Source organism: Osmerus mordax, chromosome 3 (genome assembly GCF_038355195.1).
Source record: "Osmerus mordax isolate fOsmMor3 chromosome 3, fOsmMor3.pri, whole genome shotgun sequence".
Taxonomy (NCBI): Eukaryota; Metazoa; Chordata; class Actinopteri; order Osmeriformes; family Osmeridae; genus Osmerus; species Osmerus mordax.
The window spans coordinates 3,584,260-3,600,180 of NC_090052.1; the positions used below are offsets into that span (position 1 = coordinate 3,584,260).

At 44.2% G+C, this 15,921-nt stretch overlaps 1 protein-coding gene across 2 annotated transcripts; it reads left to right on the forward strand.

Annotated features, from left to right (window-relative positions):
* Positions 1 to 1,106: 1,106 nt before the first annotated feature.
* LOC136940489 (CD9 antigen-like) lies at positions 1,107 to 11,187 on the forward strand. Of its 2 annotated transcripts, XM_067232665.1 has the most exons (9): positions 1,107 to 1,157; positions 1,492 to 1,628; positions 3,758 to 3,860; positions 4,132 to 4,229; positions 5,830 to 5,904; positions 8,709 to 8,810; positions 9,045 to 9,134; positions 9,463 to 9,546; positions 10,193 to 11,187. In XM_067232665.1, exons 2-9 carry the CDS (start codon positions 1,563 to 1,565, stop codon positions 10,262 to 10,264), a joined length of 690 nt encoding a protein of 229 aa, XP_067088766.1. In that variant the 5' UTR covers positions 1,107 to 1,157; positions 1,492 to 1,562; the 3' UTR covers positions 10,265 to 11,187. The 2 variants fall into 2 exon arrangements, with proteins under 2 accessions (XP_067088766.1, XP_067088767.1); XM_067232666.1 differs by lacking the exon at positions 5,830 to 5,904.
* The last annotated feature ends 4,734 nt before the right edge of the window (positions 11,188 to 15,921 follow it).

Consider the following 15,921-nt stretch of genomic DNA (forward strand, 5'->3'; position numbering starts at 1 on the left):
GAACTCGTGAATAGGCAATATCGGACAAAGTATCCTGCAGATCTAGCCTTCCAACTCTGCTTAAGTCAGTGTTGGGACCCTCACGGCCACCTACCTTTTACCAGTGCTTTAAATAGCTGCGTCTTCTTCATCAGGATGGCCGTCCAACTGAGCAGCCCACCACTGATCCTGCAGCCAGTGTGTTGAGTGCTGGGGCCATAGGCGGAAATTCCGGGGGGGGACACGACCCCCCCATCCTGGGGAAAATAGGATTTGTCCCCCCAATAAATCACTGTAAACATAAGGAAATTTAAATAATATTAATAATATACATTTAACATATTACAATGTAGGCTATGTGTTACAGCAGTAATTTTGGTGTCCCCCTCAGGAATTGCTCTTGAGAAAATTTAATATAATTGTCGCCCCAAAAATTGATAGCAGATTTTCGCCACTGGCTGGGGAACAAAGTACTGTCACTCGATAGAACAGTTAAACACACAGGTGAATGGGCCTACATTATTCCGGGCGGAGTGTCATTTCTAGGCCCCATCAGTTTACCATGTTGAGGATAAATATATCTCATGGCACGGTTTCTTGTGCACATCTCAGTGTGCCGTATAGAGCCAGGGTAGGCTACCACGTGTAACCCAATAAACAACATTAGATCTTGTAGACAGATTATTATGTTAATGCATTCGGTTGTATGTGTTCTTAGATTATAATATTATCACTATAAATGCATCCCTGCTACCAGGGGGAAATTATCCTTTTATTCTATTCTAATATAATCTTCATGTTAACAATAGTTAACTACAGGCTATCAGGTCTAATTACAGGGGTAATTCCGTGTTTTTTGTCTTGAATAAACGTTTCCAAAACTCAGATTTTGTGTCCAATGTGCTTTCATGGAAATCATTTTGAATATCCTAAGTTTCGTTTCTGTAAAATCGGTTCTCTGCACAAACTCCGTTAATTTCGCAGGTGTGACCGTCTGCTCCCATTGAAGTTGTTCCCCATCACTCAACACCATGAACCAATCAACTGCTCCGGTCGATCTAAAGGGTTGGGCTTTTTATATCAAATAATTGTCCTGTCGGAGTGTGAAATTCTGGAAATTGTTATCCCAGTGGTAGTTTGGAGTTCAACGTGTTGCATTTCAACGCGGACCATTGCCGGTAAGCTATGTCATAGATAACTACACATTTAGGGTATAGGCTGTTTGTATGGCATTAATTTGCTTCTCAGTAATCGACTGGGTAAATAAGTATTAGGATCGACACAGTGAAGTCTATCAAAATGTTAATTCGATTTTTCAAATGTCTTATGTTGACTGGTGCTTTACAATATAGGCTACTTCATGTGATGCCAAAACCGACTGTAATCGCGCTTCAGCATCTATGACCGTCTTTGTAGTTTCATACCAGTCAACAAAGCATTAAATGGAATGCCTTTACATGAACCGTAAAGTAACAGCCTTAACATTGTGCTATTTGTTGTTCCGTATTGCAGGCTGAAACCTTGTGCGAAGAGTCCGTCTACCCGTCTGTTTTTCTGAGTAAATCTAGGGTTAAATTTACATCATGGCTCTGGATCTGTGCGGACAGCTGTGCAAGGTTATTCTCATCATCTTCAACATCGTGTTCGCCGTAAGTAGGCTACAGTAATTTTGTTTCTCATTGTCAAACTGCGCACACGCTTCGCGGGGGAAAGTGGGGGTTTGTAGTCATTTGTCCACGAAAAACACTTTTCACCTGTGAGACGTAGCGTAGTATACGAAGTTTTTTTAATGCTAATGTGTATCGTAAATAGCAATGTCAACTTTAAAATATGGAATGCCGTGTCAGTCAAAATGTAATAAATAAATAGATAGGTAAATAAATAAATAGATAAATACATAAATGAATATGGCCATGAAATAAACCCTGAAATAATAAAAAATATGTTAATAAATATAGCATCATATAATTATATAGCTGAATCAATTTACCTACATCAATAAATAAATACATTTACTTATTTCAAAATGACATTTTTTGAAAGACAACATTTATTTATTTCACAGGACTTTTATTTGATTTCCTAATGCTACATTTATTTATTTTTTGGGACTTTTATTTCCTGCCACCACATATATTTCCAAACACCACATTTATTTCTGTGCTGTATTTATTTCAAATCTAACATGCAATCTAACATGCAAGCATACCGGAAAATTATTCCCTGAACCCTCGCAAAAGGGCGGTCGAGCAAGCTCCTGGAAAATGTTTAGCTAATTGAAGGCATGTTTATCTGAAAAAGAGAGAAAAATAAATGCTTGTCATCTATAAACATATTGATGAAAACTTCCTTTTACTATACAACCTCACTGCAAACTGGATGTGCTGCTGCTGTTTCATTTTCTCTTCATACCTTAAATTAGAACAGAACAGTTGTCATTGTTCTGCAAATACCCTTGAGTATGTCTCATGAGCATGATTTAAATAATCGTCTAAAAGAGGACATTCGTAAACCCCCTCCTCTTTGTCCTCACCCTTGTACTCTATAACAAGTAAACTACCTGTGCTACAGCCCAGTACTCTACCTGTGCTACAGCCCTCTACCCTACCTGTGCCACAGCCCACTACTCTACCTGTGCTACAGCCCAGTACTCTACCTGTGCTACAGCCCTCTACCCTACCTGTGCTACAGCCCACTACTCTACCTGTGCTACAGCCCACTGCTCTACCTGTGCTACAGCCCTCTACCCTACCTGTGCTACAGCCCACTGCCTTACCTGTGCTACAGCCCCACTACCTTACCTGTGCTACAGCCCCACTACCCTACCTGTGCTACAGCCCACTGCTCTACCTGTGCTACAGCCCACTACTCTACCTGTGCTACAGCCCACTGCTCTACCTGTGCTACAGCCCACTGCCTTACCTGTGCTACAGCCCACTACTCTACGTGTGCTACAGCCCACTACTCTACCTGTGCTACAGCCCACTGCTCTACCTGGATACCGGCACTCCAACCCATCATCACTATCTATGAACATGTGCTTAATTTTCCTGTCAATGTGTCTGCAGCACTGACACATACCTGACACAACTCCACATACCCCTCCTGAAAATCCGACCATAAATCAAACTACCACAGTCTCTTTTCCCTATCATATCTTACATGGAAAAGGGTCTTACCATTAACCTCCTTTTCCCCTATAACTGTGGCTCTGTACCAGACTTTAGTCCCATCCTCATCAACTTAACTACTCTCCTAAGATTCCTAGTGAGAGTCTCTAAAGGAAATATTCTCCTGTCCTTACTTAAATTGAAGACGCCAATCTCATTTTCATCCCTAGTACCACCCATCTAAATCTCAACTGTGCTGATACAGCTAACAGTTTGGATCTCTCACCTAAACTCTCTAGTTGCTCATCTATTTCATCTAAAGTTGTCCACAAGCCCCATACTTACCGATCTCCAATGACAGCTTTTGCTTTGTGGCAACATCTCTAACTTCCCTCTCTCTCTCTTTGACCCTAGACACCTGCAAAATCCAAAGTGTCTCATCCCTAATGGCTTGAGCACGCTCACGCATTATCAAACACATTGTAAACTGACATATAATAATAATAATAATAGATTGATAAGGTTCCCTATCCCACTGGCGTTGTTAATTGTCGTTGATTTGTGGACTGTGAAAGGGTTAACCTGGGAAAATAAACGAGGCGAGGTTTACACACCCATGTCTCACGCACAGACTTGAATCTGAGTGGTTTTATTTCCCCGCGGTGCAGCTGATTGGCGCTGCCATGCTGGGCCTGGGTCTGTGGCTGCGGTTTGGCGCCGACACGCAAGGCCTCTTCGACGTTGACTTCAACACACAGCAGTTTGCCATCGGTGAGTGACTGGGACTCCAGTCTTATCAGAAGGGGACATCAAATGCAGCAAAGAGGAAGTTGAACTTAATGTAGCGTAGCGACTTTCATAGCGACCTTTAAATATATTTTGACTGTTAAACTACCTGCTTTGTTTTTCCCCTCTCTCTCTCTCTCCCCCCTCCTGCCCTCCCTCCCCCCTCTCTCTCTACCTCTCACTCTCTCCCTCTCCATCTCTCTACCTCTCCCTCCCCCCCTCTGCATCTCTCCCTCCCTCCCCCTCTCCCTCCCAGCTGTGATTGTGCTGATCGTCCTGGGTGCAGTGATACTGGTGGTGGCCGTGTTCGGAGTCTGCGGCGCCTGCAGCGGGAGCAGCGGCGCCCTGACAGTGGTGAGACCAGAGCAACCACGCAGCGGCTTCACACGATCATTTGCAAACGTCGACGCTTTACCCCAGAAAAAACATGAGTTCTGCAGGCGTAGTTTTCTTTCTTTTCACCTACTAGCTACTTGTCTACTTGTTACTGTAAACATGGAGGTCTTACAGATCTGTAAGGTGCAGGTGTCTGATACACTCAAGTTGAGCATCTCAGAGGACTGGACAAAGAATACAGAAATGAATGGCAGTTAAATAGTATCACAATATGAGACGTTTTACTCTCAGGGGGGTCAACATAGTGTTCGCAAGCACGGACAGAAGATGCTGCATTCATGGTGCTAAATAGCTTTTGTTTATTATTTAGAGGGCTCCTAGAAACCCTCACAATAGAACAATGGATGTTTGTGTGTGTGTCTAGTGATGAAGTCTATTTTTTTACCGTGGCTGTGAAAGTCAATGAAGTCAGTTGCCAAGTACAAGTTCAAGACAAAATCCAAATATTTATTACAGATCTGTAAGGTGCAGGTGTCTGAAGTTGAGCATCTCTGAGGACTGAACAAAGAATACAGGAATGAAGGGCAGTTAAATAGAATCACAATATGGGAGGTTTTACTCTCACTAGAAACTTCAGGGGGGTCAACATAGTCTTCGCAAGCACAGAGAGAAGAGGCCACATCCATGGTGCTACATAGTTTTGTTTAATCTTTAGATAGGGCTCCTAGAAATGGCCTTGACTTTCCTCCTATTTTCCTTGTTCAAAGTTGCATGGCATTATACACTTTGGTAACATTGTGTTCTCTGACCTACAATCTAGTGTCACAGACATTTCCTAGTCGCATCTCACAAGCAACATAATTCATAGATGTCACGATCCCAGGTAGATCCCAGGTAGATCCCAGGTAGATCCCAGGTAGATCCCAGGTAGATCCCAGGTAGATCCCAGGTAGATCCCAGAAAGGGAAGAGGACCCAGACGCAGAGTAAAAGGTGTTTATTTCACACAAAGGACAAAGAAATAATCCAAAGGACTAGGCACAATACAAGGTCAAAGAAACGAGGCAAAGGTCTATAACACTAATTCAATCCAAATATATATATTCTCAGGATGTCGCTAACACAAACAATACCTCACAATGAAACAAACGAAGGGCCTGACTTAAATAGGCACGCTAACGATTAACAGGTGAAATCAATACAACCAAATGACAGCCAGAACAACACGGGACATAGAAACGTCATACTAGACAGTGGAAAACTAGAACCTGAACCAAAACCAAAAGAAACAGGCTACAAAACAAAACAAAAATGGAACATAATAAAACAACCCTCACAATAGATCTCTTCTCTTTTGGATATGACCAAGGGTCATGTTCTCATGAGCTAATATAGCAGGGTATAGATCAAACATTGTTTATTATATTCAGAACATTCAAAACAGTATAAAAGTAATAAAGCAATCATTAGTTGTAATCTTGAATTATTTTTAATTGATCAGTGGTTAATGACAGACCTCTTCACCACATGTGAAACATTGGAGTGGTCTGGTGACCCGTGAGAGTGTGTCCATGGCTCTCTGTCACAATACTGAAGTTCTCTCTATCCCCCTTTCCCAGTTTGCCATCTTTCTGTCCATTGTATGTGGGTTAGTGATTGCAGCAGGAGTACTCGCCTTCACAAGGAGTGATGAGGTGAGTGGGAGGGAGAGGGAGAGGGAGAGGGAGGGAGTGGGGGGAGGAGGGGAGGAGACAGTGAGGTCATGTTGAGCAAACAGCCCAACACGGATGCAGAACGCATTTCTTTGTTGACTATTGCAGCAATGGAGCTTAATATTGACGCAACTCGCAATCAAAGCTTTCGTTTGTTCTGGGGGGTGTTCCATCAACTTCGCTAACGCAAGTCGCGCTAACACGAATAAGTCTCACTTGGGTAAACGTCAACTTAGACTTAAGCCTCAAGCCGTTCCACTAACGTTCCGTTCCACTAACAGGCAACGCTAATTCAAGCTAGACCTCAATAAGTTTAGACTGTGCAGCCCAGATCAGGCGATCGTCGAAAAGAGGAGTTATGTCGCAAAAAGTATAGCGTAAAGCAGCAGAGGTGTGTTGTTTCAGCAGCGTAAATTGATTTTTTGAGGGTTTTTTTGTCCCTAAAAAGGGCAATGTTGCCGCAATTAACATGGCAAGGGAGACAACTTGTCAAACCATTACGACCGTTAAAATGCGTAAATTGTAGACCTACCAAATCTACTTAACATGTGTATATATATATATACACTTTCTGACAGGCTAGCCTATGGTCGATATTCTCAACAGGAGATTGAGAATAATAGCCCAAAAAAGAACGTGGCAGCAATTGAAAATTGTAGGATAACATTCAAAACACTGAAGAAGGCCATGGTTAATTGCACTTGATGTGGGCTAATAATGTTTTTGTCTTCACATCTTGAACAAAATTAATAAATTAATTCAAAATAACTTTGCCACACGCATTTATTAACTGATAGGCTAAATGCTGAGCTTTAAGATAAAAGGGAAAGATAACCATGACTTAAATGGGGATTCACTGAAATGACTAGTATTGCACAGATCCAGCACTGACTTTTTAGATCAGAAGGTGACCCAAACTGCACACTTTGTTTGGCAGAACAGTCATTTAAAATTGCTCAGCATGACTATCATTATTATATTACGAGTATTTCCAATTAACATAGTCTGCCTCCACAGATCCAGAGGGGGCTTGGACAGTGACAGACTGTGGCTGTGCCAAGTGTTGTCACAGCCTCACTTTGGGAAAGCATGCCCTACTACGAACATTAGGGGAGACTGTTTGGCACAGAATCTAATTGTCTTCTTTGGAAAGGGCAACATTTGGGACACTGTCATGTAGGGGCAGCATAAAGGGCACTTCATAACAGCACCTTTTTCCATTGGAAGTAAGGGCATGGGAACAGTCCAATTTAGGCCATTGTAAGGGCACCTTATAGGGTACTACATCACATTTTCTATACTATAAAGGAACTCTTTTTACATTTATAGAGGGCACACTGTCATTTATTGCATGGGGCATCCTGTGCACTCAAGCATATTTCACAATGTGAATGGCAGACAGTAGGGCACTTGGTCTAATTTTTGCCACTCTGGGCATTTTAGAAACACTTTCAACCATGGGGGCACCAGGCAGTCACCCCCTGAGTCTTCCAATGGTTTTGGATACACCCATGGGTACAGTATATTGCACCTCTAATATTGGGGAAGCCAGAGGAGAGGTAATATACAGGCTTGTCAACATATAGGCTACTTTAAACAATGAAAATACTTTATACAATTGAATAGAAAGTCCTCCTTGATTCTTTGTGTTTCAAGATTACCTGAAAAACTGATGATAATATTCAGGTACTGCTTTGGAGCAAGGTATACCCTTCATATTTCCTGGCATAGTTGCCCGTTCAAGAATGTCCCACATGCAAAGACATGCAGACAGACTGAACAGTGTCAAGGCTTGGCTACAGTGGGTTTGCTTCCTTGTGTGTGATTCCAGCAGACTACACAGTCTAGGCCTAGACTATGTAGTCTTTCTACTATTATAGTCTACTCTCCTTTCTATTACTTTTTACAAAGGATGGTAGGCTGCTCTTATGTGTTCATTGCCATCCTTAAGAGTTGCTAAAGTGTTATTTCATATATATATATTTATGTTTTTTATTTTTTTTAAGAATGACAATTACATTTATCTAGATAAACTATGCTGGGCCTGCTGAACCTATACTTCTTCCACAGATACTGGTCAGGGAACCATTACTTCTGTCTCTGAAGACCCTTGGGGCTGGTGGGATAAACGCTCTTTGTATAATCTGAGCACCTTCATCCACCACAGGGTTGTCAAAGAACGGATACGCCATAATTGATTGTAACTTGTCTAGACGCTCTGCTTAGTTTCTAAGTCCTTATTTTATGTCAATTAACCAATGGCTTTTGAAAACAAAAGTGACATTATTTCTTAACTTGTTTATTTAAATTAATATATTTTTTGGAGATGAAGTAAACATGTAGCTAAATCATTAATATCTGCACTTCAAAAAGTCTGAATTTACGTTTCCGAACACGGACTAAATTGGTTTGCGCGCAGGAATTTACTCGACGGAACTGTCTTTTGAGATTCTGTTTCCACCTGTTTGAAATTATTTGCAACACATTTTAGTTTAGCTTGACTTTTAGCCTGACACGGATCAGGCTAGTTCAGAAGTATAAGTTACCTTGGTTACGTAGCTAGAACTAAAATAAGCCACCTTAATGGAACGGAACTCTCGCTAAAGTAAGTGAGACTTGGCGAGATAAGTCTAGCTTTTCCTTAATCGACGTTGATGGAACACCCCCCAGGTCTTTCATGTGATGGAATCGAGACATACTTTTGTATTGATGACCAGTTCCACATCATTGGCTTGGTCTACCTTCTGAAGAGCGTTGCTGTGTGTAACAATACTTCTCTGTACCAGGTGGGGGAGCAGATGGCCATGTTCTACGCGACGGTGTATGCAAAGTATTTGAATACGGGTGACCCTAGCATGACGGTCACTCTGACCCTGATGCATAACTGGGTAAACAAACATCCCGTCACACACATACGAAAATTCTGTCTTTCACTTCCAAACCTACTCTTCACAGCACAATTCGAATAATGTTCCAATAATATTCTTCCTGTATACATTATCACCTGTACAGTGTGATTGGCATCTAGAATACAATAGAAATATGTGCAGTTTTGGCATATTCAAGAGTTGGAAAACTCAGTAACACATGCTGTCTGTCTGTCCCGCTCCATCACGTCGTAGTTCCAGTGCTGTGGATTGGTGGGAGCCCTGGACATTCTGGTCAAAAAGACGTGCCCCGAACACAGCTTCACCGAATTCTTCACTATGCCTGTGAGTATGAATGTAATGCACTGTAGAAAACGTCATTGAATGTTGGATCTCCAATTTCGAATGACTCATTCGTAGTGGCAGTTGTTGCACTTAAGTCGAGTTTGCTCTGGACGGAGACACTTGGGGACAGTGAGATGTTCTCCTGTCGTCCCCGACCCTGTTCTCATCCGCAATTTGAAATCAAGTGTAGACTGTGCCATCATTTGAACGGGCTTCCTGGACATGCTGTTGTATCTGCTAGGGGGTGAAAAGAATAGTTTTCAACTTCTGAACCGAGAAACCTAACATTTTCCCTCCCCGCCTTCTTCCCTCCACCCTCCTCCCCAAGGCCTGTCCCCCAGCCATCGTCGACCTGTTTAAGGACAAGGCTCCGTTGGTTTTGGGCCTGTTCCTGGGTACAGCAGCTCTGCTGGTAAGAATCCAACCACACACACACAGTACTCCTGGTATAGGCATGTCCCATTTAGACAGCTCCCACCTCTGCAAGGAAATCAAGCGCTCCTGAATCCCCCCTCCCTCCTCTCCCTTTTACATGATCCTGTCTACCTCCACCAACCTCCCCTCCACCACCCACCCTGACCCACACCAAGACCCTGTGGTCTCCCCCCCTCTGACACTGGCCACGTCTGCTGATGTCTAGGTGTGCTGCTAAGCAGGCACTCACACACTCTCTCTCCAGTATGTCTGCTTTATATACCTGTCTTCCTGCTTGTCTCTTTCTCCAGTCTGAATTAAAGGACTGGAGGTGAAACTGTGGGAATAACGTGGTGGTGATCTTTCAGTGCTTACTAGACTTTAGACTTTATTGTCCCCAAGGGGAAATACTAACTTGATAGAAATGTATCCTTGGTTTGGTGGCATTGTCTCGGCTGCGTTGTGTATCTGCACCTGCGACTGTCACGCGTCTCTGGTCGTGTTTATAGTGGCGTCCATTTTTGTGACCAGTGTCCACCCTGCATTAAGACCCTGAAATGAAATGTGGCATTAACCACTTCCTGGTCTCCTCCCCCTCCTAAACCCTGTTTCTAACATCCTTCCTTCACCCCCTCCTTTCCTAGGCCATATTGCTGGTATGCATTTCTATCCTTGTGAAGGAGATTAAAAGGACAAAGCAGTTCTCCAGTTACTAATGTAATGCAGATTGTGATGCTGCTATACAGGAAGCATGCATATATAAATGGATCCAAACAGGTACTGCAGTGTATAATATATTTTGGTATATTTGTTTGTTACAAGTGAACTGTTATAGATGGCTAGGAGTCTGCTTTTATATTGTATATGTTTTGGATGTTCAACAAAAGCACCTGTGTACCCTCCGCTTGAATAGCAGTCAATTCAAGTCAAGCTAATATTAGCTTACTTATATTTACATTTAGTCATTTAGCAGATGCTCTTATCCAGAGCGACTTACAGTAAGTACAGAAACAATTCCCTGAGGCAAGTAGGATGAAGTGCCTTGGCCAAGGACACAACGTCATTTGGCACGGCACGAATCGAACCGGCAACCTTCTGACTAATAGCCCGGTTCCCTAACCGCTCAGCCATCTGACGCTACTTACATTTTAAACATCATAAGTCCTCAATATTGATATGTATGCTCTTCCATACGCACGCCTAGTCTCACATTACAGAACCCAAACCAAACCCAAGGGCTTCTGTTCCAGAGAATCTCTTTCCCTCATTCCCATAATGACCACGGCCAAGCGCTGGGCCAGCGGCCTCTAAACTGAGCGTTTGACTAAATAAACACTTGATAAGGGCCTCTGGAGCCCCAAGTGTGGCCCTCAGAACAGAAGCGGTGTCACACCAGGTAGGGGGCTTTAGTTGTTGACCTCCATTATCGTTTCCCCTCTGGCTCGGTCTGTTGGCCTGAGACTGTTCACTGCTGATGAGACAGAGGTTCTACTCTGAAATGACCAAAGGAAGTTCAAGTGTCGAGTAGAATATCATTTTCTAAAACTTGTTTTTGCACTGTTGTAGGTATTTCTACTGTATGCATTGTACTACTGAGTCTGATGCATAGTCTGTTCAAAATAAATATTATTTTTTCTTAGCCCCAACTTGCTTAATTTCTTGACTGAATATTTCAGTAAAAACACTAACACATCATCAATATATTGTTTATTCAGCTCAACGATGCAGCTTTGGTCCTAGAAAACAAAATTACACACGGCAGCATTACCACATTAAGCCTCAAGAGATGGACAGTAAACATGCTCAGTAGTGTGGGGTAACCGTGGAAGGTTTTATATATTCCACATTTTATTGTAATTGTTGCATTTATCTGAGGTGGTACTAAGCTTACTATATCCTGACAGTTTGTGTAACGGGCCTTCTACGTCCTTCACATCTAAGTAAAATATTCTCAATCACCAGGTGATGTCATTTCAGAACCGGAGGGAGATTACTGGGCCCTGGTCAAGTTACATCCTTGTTATTCAAACTTTGAGATCCTTTACCATCTGTGACATATAGAAGGTTCTTGAAATCCAGTTTTCAGAGAGGCCTCAGAATGAAACAGTCAGAGCAATAACCATACAAGTCAGAGAGGCCTCAGAATGGAACAGTCAGAGCAATAACCATACAAGTCAGAGAGGCCTTAGAATGGAACAGTCAGAGCAATAACCATACAAGTCAGAGAGGCCTTAGAATGGAACAGTCAGAGCAATAACCATACAAGTCAGAGGCCTTAGAATGGAACAGTCAGAGCAATAACCATACAAGTCAGAGGCCTTAGAATGGAACAGTCAGAGCAATAACCATACAAGTCAGAGAGGCCTTAGAATGGAACAGTCAGAGCAATAACCATACAAGTCAGAGAGGCCTTAGAATGCAACAGTCAGAGCAATAACCATACAAGTCAGGTGGTCACATGGTTTCCTCCACTCAGTACATGCTTATCAATGAATGGTGTTAAATTCCAGTATCAGTTGCAACGCCACCTAAAAGAATCCATGTTCCACATACCTGACAGCGATGCAGCCCACAGAGCAGTCCCTGTCTGTGGGGGAACACACATCGGTGGAGCACAGGAAGTGGACCTGGGGCAGAGAGAGACCGTTATATCACACTGCATATACCCAGTAGCCATCCTATAGGGTCGACACTAGACTGCTCCTCCCATGGGGTCTACATTAGACTGGTCCTCCCGTGGGGTCTACACTAGACTGGTCCTCCCATGGGGTCTACATTAGACTGGTCCTCCCATGGGGTCTACATTAGACTGGTCCTCCCATGGGGTCTACATTAGACTGGTCCTCCCATGGGGTCTACACTAGACTGGTCCTCCCATGGGGTCTACACTAAACTGGTCCTCCCATGGGGTCTACACTAGACTGGTCCTCCCATGGGGTCTACACTAGACTGGTCCTCCCATGGGGTCTACATTAGACTGGTCCTCCCGTGGGGTCTACACTAGACTGGTCCTCCCGTGGGGTCTACACTAGACTGGTCCTCCCGTGGGGTCTACACTAGACTGGTCCTCCCGTGGGGTCTACACTAGACTGGTCCTCCCATGGGGTCTACACTAGACTGGTCCTCCCATGGGGTCTACACTAGACTGGTCCTCCCATGGGGTCTGGTCACCAGTCTAGTGTTTACTGTGTTCACCTCGGGGTTCTCTGGGTGGGGGGTAGTACTTCCTGTCTGGAGGGAGAGGGGTCTCTGTGTGGACAGGGCCTGGAAGGCGGTGACTGTGAGCCTCCAGGTGTCGCTTGGGGGAGGGGCCGGGAGTGCTCCGTCTCTGGGACAGCTAAACATGGGACACACACACACACACAAAACAGTATAGTTCTGTTTAGTACACTTCCCAGTACAGCCTACGGCACTCTTAAATGTCAAACGGTTGTTCTAGTTCAACAGTGCCTCATCCCTTCAGGTTGTACTCGATCTACCACGACTGGAAAGGTTGAAAATGTCTGCTTCGCCACACAGCTGTCACCCTTCCAACCATGTCAGATCAAGCATTTCCTCTCAAGTCAAGAGAACGAGGGTAGGTATGTAAGGCTGGTTGTCCCCCTGCCCCCACCTCTCATATGCTAAAATCTGGAGTCGCTGGACGGGGTCTCTACTTGATGGCTCTCACATTACATTGTGTAACTTCCTTTAGCATTGCTCGTCATATGTTGGTAAGTAAGGATCAAGAAGTGGTCTGATTGGTTGTCCTTGTGTATAAAGGGAATTGTAACGCATTGTCCTGTGGATCCTTGATCTCCTGAGACCTCCTCAGCTCTGGCTTGTCCTCATACTCATTCTCTCTGCTCACCTCTTGCCGTCTCTGATTTACAATAATCATGGTAGCGATTAAGGGTTGTTAACCATTTTGTAACATGTTTGCCTTGTAATTGATTTCAATGTTATTATATGCGTTTTTCATTTTAACCTTACTTTGACCATTCTTGCTCTGATTTAACCCATAAAGTCAAATAACTAATTCCATTGGTATTGGCATAATTTGGTTCATGTTAATACACTGTTCAGATTCCCATCTTCCTTTAAGGGAATTAGTTTTGGTTGTGTGGCCAATATTTAACCCCCTACAGGTACGACCATTGGGACCAGACCCCAAGCTAAATCTGGGTTGTGGTAGGATCACCCACCCGTCGTAGACGAGCATCCAGCCGGTGTGAGGAGAGTGTGTGTAGGCCAGGCAGTGGTGGACGAGCAGCACAGAGCCAGGCTCGGGGGGGTTCAGCAGGACCAGCTCCAGGTACAGGGGCCGGCCCAGGAGCAGAGCCAGGGGCAGGTGGGGCTCTGGGAGGAAGCTGTCATACTGCTCATCTGTAGGGAAGGGAAGCGTTGGGTAGTATGGAGTGGGGTAGGGTAGAGTATTGTATGGTAGGGTAAAGTAGGTAAGTACTTTGCCTCGGGGGGAATGTCCCTGTACTTACTGTAAGTCGCTCTGGATAAGAGCGTCTGATAAATGACTAAATGTAAATGTAACTTTATTCATCACCAGGGGGAATTGTTATAACCGTTAGAGCTCCAGTGACAATTCTGGACAACCTCATGAGGCTGGGATCCAAAACCCAGCTTACCCAGTCTGTCCAACCAGCCATCGCAAAGAGCTTTGAGGTGAACACCAAAGACTTGGTACCTGTGGCTATTCGCAGCTGGACAGCCATGGAGCTTAAGCTAGCCCTGCTCGGCGTCTGGACTGGAGGAGGCAGAGATGGGCTCATCCTCCTGATGGTGATCTTCCCTGGGAACCCGGGAGACCCCATACACTCCACCATCAGTCTGGAACACACACAAACACACACAGTTCTGGTGGGGGATCCCTGTGGACCAGAGTGCGGGAGGAAGGATCGTTGCTGTACCTGACAGGAGCTTCCTGGTGTGTGCCGCCGGCCTCAGTAGGCGGAGCCTGGAGACCTCTGACCTCCAACAGGTGGACAACCGTCTGCCCTGCCTCCTAACCGTCAGCAGCAGGTGCACGAGAGGGCAACATTTTAATTTACCATCAGATTAGCATTAAAGGTCCCATGACATGAAAACTTCAATTTAGGAGGTTATTTAACATTAATACGAGTTCCCCTAGCCTGCCTTTGGTCCCCCAGTGGCTAGAAATTTTGATAGGTGTAAACCAAGCCCTGGGTATTCTTCTCCGCCTTAGAGAAAATGAAAGCTGAAACGGCACATCCTGAGGAAAGCTCATTGTGTGACTGCTCGTAGTGGCTGTAATTCTGCACCAAGGCTGAATTTCGGGAACGAGACTTCAGATACAGTATGAGGGGACCACTAAGGCCTATATAAAAGCATCCAAAAACAGCATGCCATGGGATCTTTAATATATTAGCTTTGTGTGTGGAGAATCCACCATGCAAGTATCCAATTACTTACAATAGTCATACAATGAATAATTGTAACTGTAGGCTCAATTAAATACAGTGAACAACTAGAAACATGAGGCAGCCATTTATACAAACAGCTCATTAGTGATGTTGCTATTAAGGTGAAGTTGCTTAGCTAAGTTAGCTAGCAAGGTTTGGTAGTTTAGGCAAGGTAGCAGTGTAGATGAAATGGCTTCATTAAGTTGGTGAGTTAGGCCAATTAGGGGATCAGGAATTAGGTTCGGTAGCTAGCTAACTTGGTAAATGTCTTACATATTTCTGGACTCCACAGCCATGGAGGGGTACAGTGTAGACGTCAGAGAAGGTGGAGTCAGTGAACATCACCCTCTGGGGGGTGCAGGATATGTTACTGGCCTTCAGGGACAGGGGAGGGGTCACAGTGGACTCCACCAGGGTACTAGGCACCACAAAGACAAAGTGACGTCCTGCTGTACACCCTGAGGGTTTGGACACACACACACACGGTTGACATTCCCTCCAGATACTAAGCTGAGGCCTGAGCAGAGAAGCTACAGTTCCTCTGAACTGTGCCTTCCTCCCTCAGGAGTTACCACCACATGTCCTGCTGCATCTCCCCACACCACATTAATACTAAACCCACCAAGGCCTGTATTCACTAAACAACACTGAGCTGTATTGCTGTATTCCAGTCTATTCCATATATCCTCATGAAAAAAGTAGACCCTCACCACTTTGTGACTATGTATTCTTGCATCAAGTTATGCCATTGATCGGTGGTTAAGAGCCTCACCTTTGACAGTGTAAGTCTCTACAGGGCCACTGCAGATGGAGCCAAGACCACAGGGAGTCTGTGTGTCAGACACGGAACTGAAATCTGAACAGAAGACGAGATGGAGAATAAGAAAAAACATGAAATTCTTCAAAGAACATGTTTGTTTATTGTTCGCTTTGTGTCAACACGGCTCACCTGCCTT